Source organism: Hyperoodon ampullatus (genome assembly GCF_949752795.1).
Source record: "Hyperoodon ampullatus genome assembly, chromosome: 2".
Classification (NCBI taxonomy): Eukaryota; Metazoa; Chordata; class Mammalia; order Artiodactyla; family Ziphiidae; genus Hyperoodon; species Hyperoodon ampullatus.
Genome location: NC_136915.1, coordinates 55,512,738 through 55,531,258, shown reverse-complemented (window position 1 = coordinate 55,531,258; position 18,521 = coordinate 55,512,738). Strand labels below are relative to the sequence as shown.

Below are 18,521 nucleotides of genomic sequence, written 5' to 3'. Positions count from 1 at the left end.
GCTCCTTGATAATATGTTTGGGGATACCCTCACCCTTTCCCTCCCCCACTTAATTTCTTTAGGACAAAGTCTTTAGGTTTTCATTTCTTATTGCACCAACCGCTGTGAATTTCCTTCTGGATACTATACCTCTCTTCCTCTTTGCCATGGACACATTTTCATTTTGACCTTTTGCATTTTCAGAACAGCTCAAATGTAATCAGTATGTCTTGGGCAGTGCCCAACCCTAGCAGTGGGAAGTGCTCAGGTGTCCCCGCTTGCTGGCTTGGACCACTCAGGACACTGCATATTGGAGAAAAGCAAATTAATATCGGCTCTCCATGTCAAGCTCCACCTCCTTCAGAAACCCTCCCACTAATTCCGAACAATGCACACCTCTCTCCTCCTTGATCTACAAAACACCGTGTGCACCTTCCTCGTGGCACTTAATTACATTGATTTTAGCATTCCCTCAACCCATATTTGGTGATTTCCTATCAAGTAAAATATGCTCAACTAGACAGTTGTTAACTAACAAAGATCTGGTCCCTGCTCATGAAGAAGTGGGTAGAAAGGAAAGTGGCTGGTTCTATGACACTCGGGAAGTTACGTAATATCTCTGAGCCTCAGTTTCTCTGGGGAATAAAAGTGTGACCTCCTCTTATAAATACATGTGTATTCAAAACACTATCAGAGGTTATCTCTGAGGGATAGGATTGTGGCGAATTTTGTTTTTGCATTACATTTCTGATTTTGTTTTTAGTGGACATATATTTTCTCATGAGAAAAAAAGCATTCAAATTGTTTTCTTTTAGGTTAAAAAAAAATACCTCTTCATTTTCTTGTGAGGATTAGCAAGGTATGATGTGTGCATGGTCAGGACACAATAACCTCACCCATAGCAGAGTCTGTGGGCTCTGAGCAGAAATTCTGGGAGAGACGGAAGAGAGATTGGACCCCGGCCACACCTCTCAGTAGCGCCTGCTCTGAATATCAAAGTCATTCTCTCCTACACGCCAGCTTCGTTCTGGGGTAGAGACATGGCTGAGGGCATCTCTCAGCTTCCCCACCCTAAAGGGGTTACCCCTAAGTCCCAGGGATGGACTATGTTTAGCCCATCATAGTGAGGCTGGTGGGCAGGGGTTATGATTGGCAGTCTCCCCATAACAAGGCTGGAGTGTGGACAAAAGCAGCTTCTTTTCCCAGTTGACAAAGGGGAAGAAGGAGGAAGTAAGGGGAGAGAAGTTTAATTCAGGGCAATAATTTTGGAAAGACAAAATAATAGGATTCCACCGCAAAATACAGAATGCCTTGCTAGATCTGTTGCCTGTAGTAGATGCTCAATAAATGATGGTGATTATTATGACACCACTAACATTGAGGTTTGGGCTAAATCAGCATAAATGAGTGTGACTTAGGAGGCTTGTGTGGGAATGTTGGCTGAATGTGAGGGCACCGGGGAAAAAAGGGCAGAAGGGTGGACTCCTGAATGTGGGAGCACTGGGGGTTGAAGAACAAGATTTCAGGGAGGGGCTTCCCTGGTGGCAGAGTGGTTGAGAGTCCGCCTGCCGATGCAGGGGACACGGGTTCGTGCCCCGGTCCGGGAAGATCCCGCATGCCGCGGAGCGGCTGGGCCCATGAGCCATGACCGCTGAGCCTGTGCATCCGGAGCCTGTGCTCCGCAACGGGAGAGGCCACAACAGTGAGAGGCCCGTGTACCGCAAAAAAAAAAAAAAAAAAAAAAAAGATTTCAGGGAGGAGAGATGCACAGGAAAGAGCTTGAGCCAGATGTGTGGAGGGGGGAGGGAGGGTGCTAAGTACACAGATTCTAGAGGCTGCATGATAGAGAAAGGGGCCTAAACGAAGGCCAGAACAGTGAGTTTGATTCAATGAGTTATTCTCATGCCATATGGGGGTATCAATCTTGTCTCCCTGACAAAAACAGTAAACTTCCTACAGAAGGGAATCTAGCCATATATTTCTCCTGCATCCACTTTAGTTGCTAAACAAATATTTAACCAAGTGGAATCGTCAGTGACTTCCTGGGAGTTTACACAGGACATGTCACTCAGCGGGTAAGGAGCTGTGCCTCCCGGGTCCCTTCTTTTCTTCTCTCCTCTACACCAACACACAGCAGACAGAGTCACTGGCCTGTTGATTTGATTCCGTGAGTCTGAGGGAAGCCACCTTCACCAGCATCCTGGACTGGTCAAGAAACTTTCTAAACCTGAGCCCTGAGGCGGAGAGGTAGGAGGGTTATTTATAAAACGTTTTGACTAACGTATATATAGTTTCAATCCCAACACATCCATAAAATCTGACAATTACTCCTTTAAGAAAAAATCAAGTTGCAGCCAGTGTAGGGGAGCAGCGCATTACTTTCATCTTGAGGAGGGAAACCAATCAGTGCTGGAAGTGCTGGACTCTCTCTGCCCCTTGACTTAACTACTCCTTGCAAGGCACAGTCGGATATGGTGACTTGCCGACAGCTGGTAGAACAAACTGGGCATGCTCAGCTCAGATCCTCCCTTGCTCACTGGGGAGGAGAGATGCCCTTTACCAGGTGGCCCCTGGGAGGCCCCCATTGCAGGTTCTGACCATCTGAAGACTACCTGGCCACAAGCAAAGCACTCGATTCCTTGGCTTAGGGACACCAGATGTGAGTGGGCAGAGAATGCTATGAGCAGCATAGAGAAAGAGAAGGTAACTCACCAGTAGATTAAGAACATCGTCAAAAATTGTTACTGCCTGTTGTCAGCAGTCTACACAGCTAATCTCAAATAGGCAATATTTTGCGACTGAAAGTTCCTATAGGACACACGGCAATTCTCTGAAGGAAGGAGGTAAATAGCCACCACGGAACTAAGCTCTACTTTCTTAAGGCACGCCTTTCAGGGGAGCCCATATGGAGAAGCACTAACTTTCATCACACTGAACATTCAGGTAGGGAAAAGAAAAACAACAAATCCTCTGCAGGAAATGTGAAAATTATGTAAAAACTATGACATACCAGATCGGAGTGAGATCCAAGAGGTGAGGATATAATCTCTCTCGTGGAGAAAAAGTGAAATACGTTGCTTTGATGGATGCCTAACCCCATCAGGAAATGGTGTCAATTTCCCTGGAAGAACAGATAGGAGCCTTCCAGGAAATCTAGGATTTCAGGCAGCAGGATCTGTTCTTACCTTAGGATGTTCAATCTTCACAAAGCTTAAGAAAGGTCCCCATCCTGGAGAAATATTAATATAATTATAACCTAAAAGTTCTAGGTGCTAGGAAGGTCTGCCCCAGGGATGATTATATTATAAAAGAAAGGTTCTGAGGTTTAGAAATGTTGCTCCATCATGTCCTGGGAAAATCTCAAAGGAGGCAGTGCACTCTTGCTGCTCTCCATTTAATTCACAGGAGTAGCTGCAAGCACATACTGAACACCACCCAGGCACTGTACATGCACTTCCCATGGTCCTCCCCACCCTGTGCAGGTGGGCACCGTTATGCTTCCTCTTTTACAGGTGAGAAAAGTGAGTCTCAGGGAGGTCAAGTCATTTGCTGACCTGGCCAGAAATGGTGAGCCCAGTTTCACAGCAAGACCTTCTGATGCCAAAGCCCTTCTATTACTGGCTCCACTGCAAGTTGCAATCACCAACCACTTAGGAAACTCCTTGTTTTTAAGTAACTTCTCTCAGTCTATTTGCAAGTGAACTTTCTTAGATTACAGGAACCCTAGCTCCAGGTTCCACCCACAAATGCCTCACAACTATTTCCAAAAAGCATAGCTGATTTGAGGAGAATCAGGCAAATTCATTTACTGGTAGAACTGCAGTGACAAGACGTAGAGTCACAAATTCCAGTTTCTTAATTTTTTTTTTGGCCACGCAGCTTACAGGTTCCCTGCCCAGGGATCGAACTCGCACTGTTGGTAGTGAAAGCACAGAGTCCTAACCACTGGACCATCAGGGAATTTCCCCAGTTGCTTACAACAGAAAGCACTAAAGGCCTGAAGTCAAAAAAGCTTGGCGGGCTTCCCTGGTGGCGCAGTGGTTGAGAGTCCGCCTGCCGATGCAGGGGACTATGGGTTCGTGCCCCGGTCCGGGAGGATCCCACATGCTGCAGAGCGGCTAGGCCCGTGAACCATGGCCGCTGAGCCTGCGCGTCCGGAGCCTGTGCTCCACAACGGGAGAGGCCACGACAGTGAGAGGCCCACGTACGGCAAAAAAAAAAAAAAAAAAAAAAAAAAAGAGGCTGGGTTTCAGACAGGCTCCACCAGCTGCAGTGACTTTAGGTGAACTGCCAACCTCACAGGCCTAATTTTAAAAGGGAGAGAGAAAGAAAGAAATTCTATTGCACTGGAATATTTGAAAAGTTAATGGTAATATACATGAAATAATTTTGTAAGCTGCAAAGCCCTGTACAAATGGAGGCTTCAATTATAATTATTTTGACTCAGCTATTTGACTGGGATCTTACAGAGAATCTGAATCATCAGGTAGCATTTTTTTTTTGCGGTATGCGGGCCTCTCACTGTTGTGGCCTCCCCCGTTGCGGAGCACAGGCTCCAGACGCGCAGGCTCAGCGGCCATGGCTCACGGACCCAGCCTCTCTGCGGCATGTGGGATCTTCCCAGACTAGGGCACGAACCCGTGTCCCCTTCATCGGCAGGCAGACTCTCAACCACTGCGGCACCAGGGAAGCCCGCATTTTTTTTTTTTAATGAGATGTAAAATAGCCTAATGATCAAGGACAAAGCCCCGGACTCGGGACAACTAGGTTCAAATCCTGGCTCTCCCACTTAACTTGCTGTTTGATACTGATCAAGTTACCTACCTTCTCTGTACCTCAGTTTTCTTATCTGGAAAGTGGAGCTAATAATTAGTGCCTACCTCATAGGGTTTCCCCGAAGACAATTCAACTTAAAATAGTTAAAGAACTTAAAATATTTCTTGGCACACAGGATTCTTGATGTGTATTACTCAACTATTATGATGTTCTTCACGCAGGCAAAAGGTGGACTGAGATTTAGTAACCTTCACTACAGAACAAAACTGCTGCAGCAGAGGGAATAAGATACATGATACCTTTGACAAGCAGCCCTGAAATGTACTGGATTTTTAATTCTCTGGGACACTCTTTTGGAGAGAAAAATAAGTTATCAGGCTTCCAGTAAAACCCTGCTTCTTCCTCCCTTCCCCTGCTCCTTTCATACGCAAAAAAAACATGAAGGCACCACTCAAAGCCCTCTTTCCTCTTCATTACTCTCCCATCCCCAAAGATCAGCTTCATCCCAGGGTGAAGGCCCAGTTGAAGAAGCCTGGGCAAGTCCCTGGAGACCAGGGCAGGGCCAGAATGTCCAGCTCCTCTCCTCTCTCCATCTCAATCCTTCCCATCTTTTCCGGCTTGTATCATATCCCACTTCCTCCGGAAAGACTGCTCGCTTCTAGGCATTCTGCATCTGTAATTGCCAACTGTGCACTCTCTGGCTGCAAAGTTATTTCACAAGTGTCTATTTTATTGCCCCTAAAAGGTAAACTCTACAAGGGCTAGTCATACTTCTAGAACCCCCACAGTGCTGAGCACAGCGCTACAGACACCGTTTGTGTGCCATAAATAATTGGGGAAGGGGTTGAATTCACTGGAAGGAGCCCAGACTCCCTGCAAAGTGGTCAGATGCAAGCTAGGTCTGAGCCTCTACTCATCCTCCCAAGCCCACGGCAGATGCTGTTATCAGATCACAGCATTCCCTCCCAGAGACCCTGGAATAAACCTCAGAATCCTTTTCAACACAGCACCACAGGCAGCCAATACAAATTGACTGGAAAGATGAACCCCTTTTGCCATTTCTGCTTCCTAGGCACTTGTTAACTGAGTCTCTATAGCACTGGGACTTTACCACTATTATCATAACTACCACACTTTGCTGTACAGAGCTGTTGACTTGTATGCCTTCAGTAAAACAGTGACTTTCAAACTTCTGATCATGAGAGCTCAATAATAACCCAAATCAGCACATACCAAACTGAAGCTAAAGTTTCCCAAAATACTCACCAGATTAATGTAATGCACTCTGATATTTCCTATTCTATTCTATCTAAAAATAGTGATTCAGACCCACAAAATTCATCTCATGGTGCACTATGGTTTACAACTATATGATAGATAGATAGATAGATAGACAGATATAAAATGTTAGTTATATAAATAATGTTAAGATAACATTAGTAGCTGTAACTGATAAGCCCTGAAATCTCAGCCTTCACTACAATAGAAGTTTATTTCTTACTCACATAAAACCTAAACAAGTGGGCACTGGCAGGTGGCTTCCACCGGGCAGTCATTAAGGGTGGGTTCCAAGCTGTTTCCATTTTGTGGTGTCTTCAACATGTGACTTCTAGAGTTCCCACATACAGGATCATAGCAATCCTGCCTGGGAAGTTTTTTATGGATCAGGTGTACAGGTGACACTCATTGCTTTCAACCTCATTCCATTGGCTAATATTTAGTCACATGGCCTCAGTTTAACTGCAAGGGACCTGGGAAATGTAGTCTAGCCATGTGCCCAGGAAGAGATGAAACAGATCTGATGATCAGCTAGCAATCTCTGCCACAGGCCTGCCATTTGAAAAACCCTCCAAGGGAAGGACCTAGCCTTATTCACCTTTATGTCTCTAGTGACTAGGAAAATATTTGGCTCAGAATAAGTGCACAGAAAAATGTATGATCAGAGAATGAATGGGGAACATGGCAGGTCCTGGCTAGAGTTCCAGAAGTGTTATGGTTTATGATTAGGCTTCATGATTCTCTCCAAACTCACGCCTGTGCAGATCCACCCTCCCCACCCTGCCCAAAGCAGAGCTGAATCCAAAAATCTAGATTAGGGCAGGTGGGGAAGATACCAGAGAAACTGTGTTCCCTTTTATTTGGGGGCTGCATAGCCACTTACTATTCCTACAAACCACACACCTGTTGAAAAGGAGCACATCAGAACAATTAAGAGCACACAGGCTTTCGAGGCAGATAAATCCTGACCAGGCCTCTCTCTGGCTACAGAACTACAGCTGAGCACTCAGGATGCTGAGCATCTTCCATGCATTATCTCATTGCATCCTCACAATAAGCCGCTGAAGGGCATGGATTTCTCCCTCTGACCCTCCAATTCCCTGAGTGAGAATTAATGTCTTCTACCCCTGTGTTCCCAAAGTCCTTTTTTCACGACCCTTTCCTATAATTCACTTATGGGAGAGCCAGTTGGCATGTGGAGGTACATATCTGTTCATCTTGCCTCTCCAATTACACGTCAAGGACAGTGGAAATAGCATACACTTGAGAGTCCAAATACCTAGGTTCAAATGCCAAACCCAACTTAATAGTTTTGTGAGGTTGGCTAAGACGCTTACCTCAATACTTGAGCCTCGATTTCCTTATCTGACAAATGGGGTCAGAAGTCCAACCTCAAGGGGATGCTGGGACATATAAACCTAATACCTATAAAGAACTATGCCTGGCACATAGTAGGTTCTTTAAAAAGTAAGAATGTCCCTCGTCCATCTCTCCTTGAGGGCAGTGATCACGTTTTACTCCTGGGCACTAACACCATATCTTGCATATAATAAATATAAATCAAATGTAAGTTGAAATGCATTAAATGACAAGCTTTACTGTTGAAAAATAAAAATAAAACCACAAACCCGGTCTTGGTCTTTAGACCGGGTTCATTTTTATCTCCCCTCCCCCTTCCCACACACTTCTTTACTCTTCTCTCTTTGGGTAACGTGAACTTTTTTTTTTTTTGTACTCAGAAATTTTAAATGGCTAACAGAGCACCTCAGGATTCTTTCCTCCGGCCATTATCCTTCTCTTTCAAGTTGTGCTCAGCAAGATTATTTGGATATTGGAGCTAAAAACGGTCAGATTACAAGTGGAGGTCCCTGAAATGTAACATTCCCCATTGCAGGATTCTGGAATTACACCAAGCACCAGGGAGGGGTTGCTCTTCCCCAAAGAGCTCACTGTTCTGAAAAAAGCCTTTGTTTTAAGGCTTTGCAAAACTGCCCTGTGGAATCTTCTCCAGTCCAGGTCCCCAGCACTAGCCTGGGCCTGCTCACATCTAGAGTATCTATATGCTCCCTGTAAAAAAGAACACTGAAGAGTCCTACCATCTTGAAAAAAATTGCTGCTCTCTGAGTCTTGATTTGTATCTCACAGCACAATACTCATTGTTTTGGAACCACTTGTTCTGATTTCTCCAGCAAACCCTGCTGATGATAGCAGCTACTAGGTCTGTGGTGCTGTGTTAGGTGCTTTATGTCAATTATCTCCTCTAATTCTCACAAAAACCCTGTGAGTCAGATATTACTGTTATCCCCATTTTGCAGAGAAGGAAACTGAGGCTCTGAAGGTCAAAGAACTTTGCCTAAGGTCACACAGCCAGCAAGCAGCAAAGCCCCAATTCAAACTCTAGTCTATCAGGTTCAAATCCCATTCCATTTCTGTTACTCCATACCGCCTCTTTAAACGGCTATAAAAGAAGGTCCTTTCTGTACAGAAATACTTGAGAAAATAAACAGTTTGGACTGGTTGATCTTTAGGTCCCTTCCCCCTCTTAAAAAAAAATCTATGGTTCTATGAGAGAAGAAAAAAAAAAAAAAGGAAATGTAAGCAGGCCAAACATTATGAGGGTTGGCTTATCAGTATTTAATAACAGCTTTTGGATCAAAACTCTACAGAACCTTATTTATGGACAGACAGTGACTGTTAAGCAGAACCTTTTTATACAACCTTTTCATCTGAGGATATTGTAGCCTTCTACTGCCTTTCTATTAGTGAGAGATGGGGTGTGAAATTTGCTGGCCCTGCCAACATTATCCCATTAAATTATCTACCCTCTTTCAATGTAATTCACTCAGAGGCAACAGTTTGAGACTCAGGCCCTGTGGCTGTTCATGCCTGGGCGTTCTGAGGGGGGAGGTGTGAAGGAAAAAGTTCAGGTGGTGGTAGCATCCCAATGACATAACATCAATCCACGTTTCACTGCCTTACCAAAATAAAGTGGATGCCACAATTATCCCATTCCTAAACAAACTGAAAACCCCAACCGAGCTTACTGCAACAAAGAGAGAGCCTTTTTACTGCTGTTTATTTTTATTTTGTATTCGTTAGCTTTTTAGATATTCCTGGCATGCAAGTCAGGCTCCGTGTAACAAGCAGCTGCATTTAGTTAAGGATCTCGAAGAGTTCCCCCAACCCAAAGCCTCCACCCCATCATCCCCCCCTTCAACTCCAGAGAACTTTCTCAGAATCATAGAAGACTATTCCTTTCTGTCTGTCTACAGAACAGACTCTCCTGACGCACCTTGGGGATTAGGTAAGGCCAAGCTGAGGCTTTTCTGTTTGAGAAAGAGTCCTCGGAGACTTGAGTGTTTCCCAGATGGGGCTGGATTTGCGAGGGTCTGATCCACATCAGGAACTTGGAGTTGGCAAGCCAGCTCTCCCACTAGAGAACACTCTAATAAATCACCCCTTTTCAGCCTACACCCCAAGTTGTACACCAAGATGCAAATACAGAGGCACTTCATCAAAATACATCTCATCGCTGGTTGGAAGGAATTGCCAGACACACTCCTCAAACCGCATCCAAGGTGCAGTTCATTACAACAATATAATTCCTCCTGATCACAAGTGCAGACTATAGAGGCCATTCCGGTCTATCTCTGAGTTACAGCAGGTCTTGCTCAGGCAACTCCAGCACGGGAAGGACAACTGAAATTGACTATCTCCAATCATTTATTATAACCCCTAGATATGGCTAAGAGAACATCCCTTTGCTGCTCCTAGAAAACCTGGGGAAAAGGCACCTTTGGCTCCTACATAACATAAAAATAGTGTAAATTTTAAGACTTAAACCAGGAGAGACTGTCTAGGGCAGCAGTTAGATAAGAGCATGAACTCTTAGCCTCTGTAAGGCCAGCAACGCCACTTCCTAGCCATGTGACCTTGAGAAAGTCATTTAACCTCTCTGTGCCTAAATCAAAATGAGCTAATTATGCCACCGCCCTCATAGGGTTGTTGTGAGGATTCAGTGAGTTAATACTTGCAAAATGCTTAGAACGGTGACTGGCCTATTGTAAGGATTATGCAAGTGTCTGTTTAATAAATTGTGCAAACACCAGCATCTCAGAATGCTTGGGTTCACGGAAATACATTCCTGGTAGAGGTCAAAGGATTTGACACCATTCTTCAGCTTCTCTCAGGCCCAATAACAGCGGCCTGGTGGGAGAGAAAGCAGAAAGTGAGGAGAGATAGAGGCCCCATGGATTGTGCAGATCTGGGCTAAGGCCCAGGACCCCCCGCAACCAACCCTCAACCTTTTGCAACCTACCCAGGAAGGCAACTCACTGCCCCAAGCAACAAACACTCCAAATCAATGGTTCCTATTTTGGGGGGATTGCAGTTTCCTTAAAAAAATCAGATTATAGCTAGAAACATACAAACACAAAAATGCACATTAAATTTTGTGTATTATTTCTGGGGGGTTTCCTAGCCTTAATTTCAAGTACCCCAAGTTAAGACCCTCTAGGCTGCGTGCTCTTCTCCAGTACTTGCCATACATGGTTTCATTGAGATCTCATAACACTCAGGTAAGGCTGAGAAAAACTAATCACCATACCCAGTATGTGGCAGAGAAAAGATTCAAACCCATGTCTGTTAACTCCAACACCTGTGCTCATAACCATTAAGCTCTACTGTTCAGTTCTACTATACTCCCTTCATACTAGAAGATGAGACAAGGAAAAAATCCTTGAAAATACGCCATGTTGAGTTTTTAACTAGGAAAAGCAAATAACACAACAATTTTACATACAACCAAAAAAGTTATTCTCCATTCATTCAACAAAAATCTATGGCCCACTTACTATATATGTGTATAAACATATGCCATTTATATAGATATATATGTACATTTTATATACATATATAGTCTACAGAGCATTCCTTTCTCCATAGGATGCTGGGTAAAATTTTCAAAAATATTTGAAATGGGGTATGTGGTACCACCAAACCACAGCCAAATTGAACACTAATGAATGCAAGTAACACACCATTTAGAAACTTTCAAGTCTCATTTGAGGCCTATGCTCACCATGCAGGAGATGGAGAGAGGAAAATACAGACCAAAGTTAAGTTTGTAAAAGGACTCCTAACTAAATACCAGAAAGATAATCCCAGGTATCTGAATAGCAATACAGCCATCAGGTATACTGAATCAATATTAAAAATTAAATATTCCCAACACACTGCCAGAGGCAGTTGGACCACACCCCTTGTCAATTAGGCCTCTCTGTGTGGCTCCCCCAGGCAGGATTTTCAGGTGTCTCTAATAAAGATGCAGCTGGATGACTTGGTCTCCAGTGTTTCACCAGGAAAGCTAACAGTCCTGTTGCCCTCAAGAGATTCTGATTCTAGAAGCCGACAGGACAGGCACCTATTAAAACATCATTGGAAAGTTTACAAAATGACAGCAAACAGTAGCAGGCCACTCCCCTCTGACTCCAAGCAGCCAAACCACAGAATCTTCAGGATTCTGAGAGGCCTAGGTGGGTTCTAAAGGCCCTGAGCTCTGGGTACAGTTATCACGGCTTCAGCTTCTTAGAGAGGTTTAGCTCCGGGTTGGTAAGAGGAAGATGGGGAGAAAACAATGAACAGACCAGAAAAAGCAAATGTAAAGGTTTGCTCCTCCTGGCTAACAAAATAGAGAAATGATGGGAGAAATGCTGAGCACTTTTAAAATAAATAAATAAATGAAACATATCTCCCCTTAGGCTGATTTCCTGAGCCTCTGGCTGAGTTACCTTAAGAATCTTGGATCAGACAAGAAGGTAAATCTGAGTTCCACTAGAAGACTTCTCCCCAGAGAAAATATCAAGCATTCACAGAAATGGAAAGGGATTTATTAGACAATAAATAAGACAGTAATAACTGATTTTAGCTCAATATTGAAGAGCTCAGAATAGGCAATACTCTTTCTTTAAAAAAAAATTTTCATGGGAGAAAAAGAAACAATTTTAATTCATACGCATGGAGGTCCCACAGAAATGCGACCTAAGAAGTGGCCAAAGCTGGCAGCTTTTATACTTTTTAGACAAAGAAACAATAAATTTGTGAGGAATTTTTTTTAAGTTTTTTTAAGCCTGTAGACAATTAAACAAGACACAATTTGGGTGACTGCTGATAACAAAATTGTCTTACATTCAGCAAAATCATTGCCTGTACATTTATTTAAAGGCAGATAACCAAGGAAAGGTGCACTGTACCCTCCCTCCCCCATGATCTAAAAGCAACCACCGTTGAAAGCTTATGTAGAAGTAGAGTGAACAGAGGATATAACCGAAGTAATCAAGGCCCCACGTTAGGAGCCTTCCTTGCCTTAGCTAGAATCACCCTGGTTATCTCCACCTCAATTCACCGGGCAACCTGACATCAGAAGGATGTTTACAATGTTTTAGGCAGCATGGCCCCTTCTTTACTTTTCACCCAGGTGTGTGGCATGGAACCAGATGTTTGGCATCAACGAAGCAAACATCCATGTGACCAAGCTGTTTACATTTCATTAGGATTTTTCATCAAGAAGGTGCACTCCCTGCTGATGTACATCTTAATTACAATTAGGAGCTGTATTTACCCCGAGGAGCCTCCAGATTAGCCCAACCACACTACAGGATCAATTTCAGAATCATCCTCGGAAAATGTGGTTCCCACCTCCCCAAAGTCATCTCTAAGAAATCAAAATTCACCCACAACTTCCTTCCAGAGGGTGTTTTCTACTACGAAAAATATTAGCTAGATTTTAGTCTAAACTAATTCTGCAGTCATAGACCATGTAGCGAATAGATTTTTTCCCCTCAACTGCTAAATAGCCCAGAGTCTTTTTTTCCTAAAGCACAGCGTTAACTTAAAAATGAAAGATGCATGATAAAAGAGCATGGGTTGGGGCTGCGAGTGGGGGAGGGAAGAATCCAGGGGCTGCAGCACCCCCTCAAGGGATGCATGTTAAAAGTGAGGCCCAAGGCCCTGGAGACTTTAATCAACTTTCCCCCTCCAACCTCCAAAGAATGAATCGGCTGTCTCCACAGGCGCAGCCGGGCTCTTCCCTCTCATTGTATACCGGCTTAGACGCAGCAAGGATCCCAGCTTCCCGCAGCGAGCTAAGACGCTCTGGCTTTCGGTGAAGTTTTTCTCTAACTGTTGCGATTGTCTTTGGAGATTACCAAAATCAAGTATGCATTAGCTGTCTTTTCCCCCCTTGTTTGTAACACACACACACACACGCACTCTGGAGCAGCAGGCCTCCTCTGACAGCACATTTTGCACAAAGTGGCGGCGGCGGCAGCGCACACGTTGTGGCCTCCATCGTGACCCTCCAGAAGGCCGGCGAGCCGGGGATGGTGGAGATGCGAGGCCGCCCGAGCCCCAGGAGGACAGGGCTTTTGTTTGGGTCGGTCTGCGGACAGCCTGGGCTCTCGCAGGCACCCCTGAAAATACAAACTCCCTTCTGGACCACGCTCTCCAAGGCGTCTGCGATTTGGGAGCAGGATGGACTTGCCTGAACACCGGTTGGAGTGCGTTAGGGGTCCGGCGTGAGATGCGGGGGACGAAAAGCATCCCATCGCCCCACGACCCCCAACCCCTCCACGCTTCCTGTCAGCGCCGACAACTGCGGCTGGGCGCCGAGGAAGAAGTCCCCGGGCGCACCCCCGGCCACAGCGGGGCTCCCGGGTGAATCCCCTCGCCTGCCTCCCCGGCGCCTGGAGTCGCGCTGGCAAGACCCCCGACGGGGCGCCGGCCGCCCCCCGAGGCGGGCGCGACGCTTCCTGTCTGCCCAGCGCAGGGCGGGCCGGCGGGAGGGTGGCCGGGGCCGGGCGGGCCCGCGAGCCGGCTGATGCTCCTCTTACCTTGGGCAGCGGCCCCACGCGCCGCCAGCAGCAGCGCGGCCAGAAGCGCCAGGAGCGGCGGGCGCGCCCCGCGGCGGCGCGGCCGGTGCATTCCTCCTCTCGCGGCGGCGGCGGCGGCGGCGGCTCCCAGGCCGCACGCAGAACATCCACGGGCTCTGCCCGGGGTCCCGGCCACCTCGTCCCGGCCGCTCTCCCCACAGGATGCCGGGGGCGTCTGAGAAGTTCTTTGTTCCCTCTAACCTGCTCCTTCGCCTCCGCCCGGCCGCTCAGGACCCCGTAAACTCGGTCCCTCCCCAGCCCTCTGGCTGCAGCCTCGCCGCGTCCCGGACGGTCAGTTCAGTCCCGGGCTGTCGGGGTCGCACTCGCGGACTGCGAGTCTCGCCGGCTCGGGCTCTGAGAAGAGCGCGCCCTGCGCCCGGTGGCTGCCGTCCCGGGGCTCCCTCCGTGGCGGCCGCGGCGTCTCCTCCTGCTCTGCGCGCTCGCTCTCTTGCTCTCAGCCTCCCTCAACTTGTCACTTTCCACCAACTCTCCAGCCCAGCGCCCGGGCCCCGACCAATGGCAGAGGCGAGCCCAGGCCGGCGACCCAGCGCCCTCTGCTGCTGCCTCTCAACACCCGCACCCTCCCAGACGTCCCAGAAGTCGTTGCTCCCGCGCCTCCTCTGCCCCACGACAGCTCAAACCTGCAGTGGGACTTGAGCCCAGCGTGCCCTTGGGGCCATTTGACAGAAAGGGAAACCGAGGCTCAGGGACACTTGTCGGGCTTCGCAAACCGGTTCGTGGCTGAATGACTTAGGAGACCCAGATTCTAACGGCCTCAGCTCTACCACTGTTAGCTGTGTGGCCCCGGGTAATAGAACGTTTAGTGATATCATGCAATTTCCCTTCTGAGTTTCTCTTTGACCCAAGTGGTTTATGTTTTCCCATTTTGTCTTCAATTTCTAGTTTCACTGCATCGAAATCAATGTCATCTGCACTGTTTCCTTATGAAGATGTATTGAGGATTTCTCTGTGGTCAGTTTTTGTCAATGTCCCCTTGGTCTCTTGAAAGGTGTTTTTCTGTCTTCAGAATGTGGAGATAGGTGACTATCTCAATTTGACCTTTATATTATGTTTCTTAGGCCTTCTGTGTCTTTGCATATTTTTTTGTCCGGTTGCTCGGCCAAAGGGGTCATTAAAGTCTCCTACTAACATTATGTTTTTGTCCATTTCTCCTGGTTAAGCATTATGAATTTTGTGATACATAAATACTCATGACCTTGTGGAGAGGGCCTTTGATCATATGGAATGGTGAGCACCTGCTGGGTTCCAGGCCCTGCTTTAGGCTATGAGGATGCAAGAGCAAAAAGAGACACCAGTCAGTCTTGGCCTAGAGGAACACCAAGAAGCCCACAGTATAGATAATCATTTATTGAATACCTCCTGTTTGCCTAGTGCTTTGTGTACATTTAGCTCCTGAATCTTCCATTGACAGTTTAAAAAAAAAAAAGTCATTACAAATTTTTACATCTCTTTGCACTTTTACATAGATTATCCTCATAATACAGTTTGAGAGACTGAAATGCAAAAAAGAGTAAGTGACTTGCCCACAGTCACACAGACAATGGATGGCCGAGCCAAGACTCAGTCTCTTTGCCATGATGGGCCTCAAAGTTCTTGGCCAGAGCCTAGCATATAACAAGCACTCGATGAGTGGCAGTGGTTATTATTGCTGCAGCAATAGCCTCTAAGAACCTAGCTTTAGGATTTTATAATGAGCAGTCACCTCATTGAAGGCAAGGACTTTGTAGCCCAGATTCGTCCCAGCAGGTCCTAGACTCTAGGCTCGCGGCCCTCTGCCTTCAGGCAGGTGAATGACTAACCCATGTGGGACAAACAGTCACTTATTCTTCTCAGGACTTCAGAGCAGGAGTGTCCCCAGCTGCCTTGATAGCTTTTCCCCTTTCTATCACTCTGACCTGAGGTCAAGGAATGATGGACAGAGAGGCCTTGGGTCAACCAGTTTATCGCCCAAATAAGTCTGTCCTCAAGTTTCTCTGCCTGAGACCCATTCAATCCTGTCTCAATTATCTCCTGTCACTTGCCTGAGGAACTTACTGCACAAGGTTCTCTTGTTAGAAAACTGTCTTTGATGGTCAGCCTCAATACACCATGGTCCAGAAATCAGAGGAATCTCAGGACACTGCACATTGCTGAACAGTCTTCCGTCGTCTACAGAACAACAGTTAGTTGCCAGACAAGGAGTCTTTTCTGTTCTACCCACCCTGCCCCCAAACCCCACCCCATAACGGCTTGGCCCAGGTATCTTAGGTAACAGACGGCTGCCAGTGCTGAGTATACAGAACTTAATGGCACTTTTATCAGTACTTAAACCTTCCAGGAACTTAATCACAGAATCATAGACGTGAGGAATGTGACAGCTGGAAAGGGCCCTGGAAATTACCCCCCTTAACATTTTATAGATGAGAAACATGGGAGTCAGAGAGGTGAAACTTCCTGGCCCAACGTCCCACAGCTGGCCAGAGCCAAAAGTGGAACCTGCATCAACCAGTCCAGACCCAGGTAAGCACTCCCTCAGTCATCCCAGATCCCTGGAAGTTTAGCTGTAACATACTAGTTCCCAAAGGATAGGCTAGAAAAAGGCTCTTCCTGTTTAAAAAAAAGACAAAGGAAATATTTATGCAAGTTCAGTAAATGCCAGTGCTGATGAGTACAGGCTGCCTGGGTGCATGCTCCAGCTTTTCTTGTCTCTGCTGAGTGACCATGGACAAATATCATAGTCCCTCTGTGCTTCAGGTTCTCGTCTTCAAAGTGGTGATGATAATAATAGTACCTATTCCATACTGCGATGAATGTTAAATGAGTTAACTCACATAAAGTGCTTTTATGAGAATGTGGAACAGAGTAGGCACTTTAAAAATGTTATAGATATAATAACACTATTATTATTATTATTATTATTTACATACATGAGCTTACTTAGGTCATCAAAATTCCCATGAGGTCTGTGTCATCTTTATTTTACACAGACGAAGAAATTAATCTAAAATGAGGTTAAGAAACTTGCCCCAAAGTTGCTTAACCTCTTTCATTAGTTAAAAGAAAATACAAATATATACTTCACAGAATGGGAAATTTTAATTAAATAAAAAATGTGACGTGCTTAGCACAGGGCCTGATACTGAGCTTCTGCTTAATAAATGTTTTTATCACTCTCAAAAAAAAAAAAAAAAAGGAAACAAACTTGCCCAAAGCCATAAAATTAAGGCAAAAAGGTAGGAGTCAAGCCTAAGTCAAATCTCTCTACATTATACCCAAGTGATGGGATGTGTGAAAAGCTATAAGACCATCTTAGCCACAGGTGACTGCATACAAGCCACACTGGGGCTTTGGTTTCCATGCTGAGAAGACTATGAGAAAGATTATCACCAGGCCAAGGCTAGAAGGTGGCAGAGAGACAGAGTTCTGGGCCCACGCTGGGAACTGCAAGAAGCCTCTTCCTCCTGCAATGTCCCTCCAGACCTGGCTATGGAAAAAGCTCACTTTAAACGGCAAACACTTAAAGAAATTCTATTATTTAGTATATAGCATATATTGAAGGGTGCACTCAGAACTGAGAACAATAAGTTGATAACTGACATGCTCATCAAATTGTACACTTTAACAATTCATGCAACTCAATATCAAAAAGCCAAACAACACAATCAAAAAGTGGGCAGAAGACCTAAATAGACATTTCTCCAAGGAAGACATACAGATGGCCAACAGGTACATGAAAATATGCTCCAACATCGCTAATTACAAGAGAAATGCAAATCAAAACGAGAATGAGATATCACCACACACCAGTAAGAATGGCCATCATCAAAAAGTCTATAGAGGCTTCCCTCATGGTACAGTGGTTAAGAATCCGCCTGCCAATACAGGGGACGTGGGTTCTAGCCCTGGTCCGGGAAGATCCCACGTGCCGCAGAGCAACTAAGCCCATGCACCACAACTACTGAGGCTGCGCTCTAGAGCCCACAAGCTACAACTACTGAGCCTGTGCTCTAGAGCCCACGAGCCACAACTACTGAGCCCATGTGCCACAACTACTGAGCCTGTGCTCTAGAGCCCACGAGCCACAACTACTGAGCCCATGTGCCACAACTACTGAGACTGTGCTCTAGAGCCCACGAGCCACAACTACTGAGCCCGCACTCCCAGAGCCCGTGCTCCGCAACAAGAGAAGCCACCGCAATGAGAAGCCCACGCACCGCAACGAAGAGTAGCCCCCTCTCGCTGCAACTAGAGAAAGCCCACTCACTGCAACTAGAGAAAGCCCACGTGCAGCAATGAAGACCCAATACAGCCAAAAATAAATAAAAACTTTTTAAAAAGTCTATAAATAATCAAATGTTGGAGAGGGTATGGAGAAATGAGAACCCTTCTATACTGTTGGTGGGAATGTAAATTGGTGCAGCCACTATGGAAAACAATCTGGAGGTTCCTTAAAAAACTAAAAATAGAGTTACCATATGATCCAGCAATCTCACTCCTGGGAATATACAAAAACTCTAATTCAGAAAGATATATGCACCCCATTGTTCCTAGCAGCGCTAT

General features: G+C 45.9%; 1 protein-coding gene across 1 annotated transcript in view; it reads right to left on the bottom strand.

Annotated features, from left to right (window-relative positions):
* The window catches only part of ROR1 (receptor tyrosine kinase like orphan receptor 1), a gene marked incomplete at both ends in the record, with an annotated part of 413,713 nt that extends 399,700 nt beyond the window's left edge, over nucleotides 1-14,013 (bottom strand). The window contains one exon of the mRNA XM_079698342.1: nucleotides 13,923-14,013. Within this exon, the coding sequence (XP_079554468.1) occupies nucleotides 13,923-14,013 (91 nt within the window). The remainder of the gene's footprint in view (nucleotides 1-13,922) is intronic.
* Nucleotides 14,014-18,521: the final 4,508 nt, after the last annotated feature.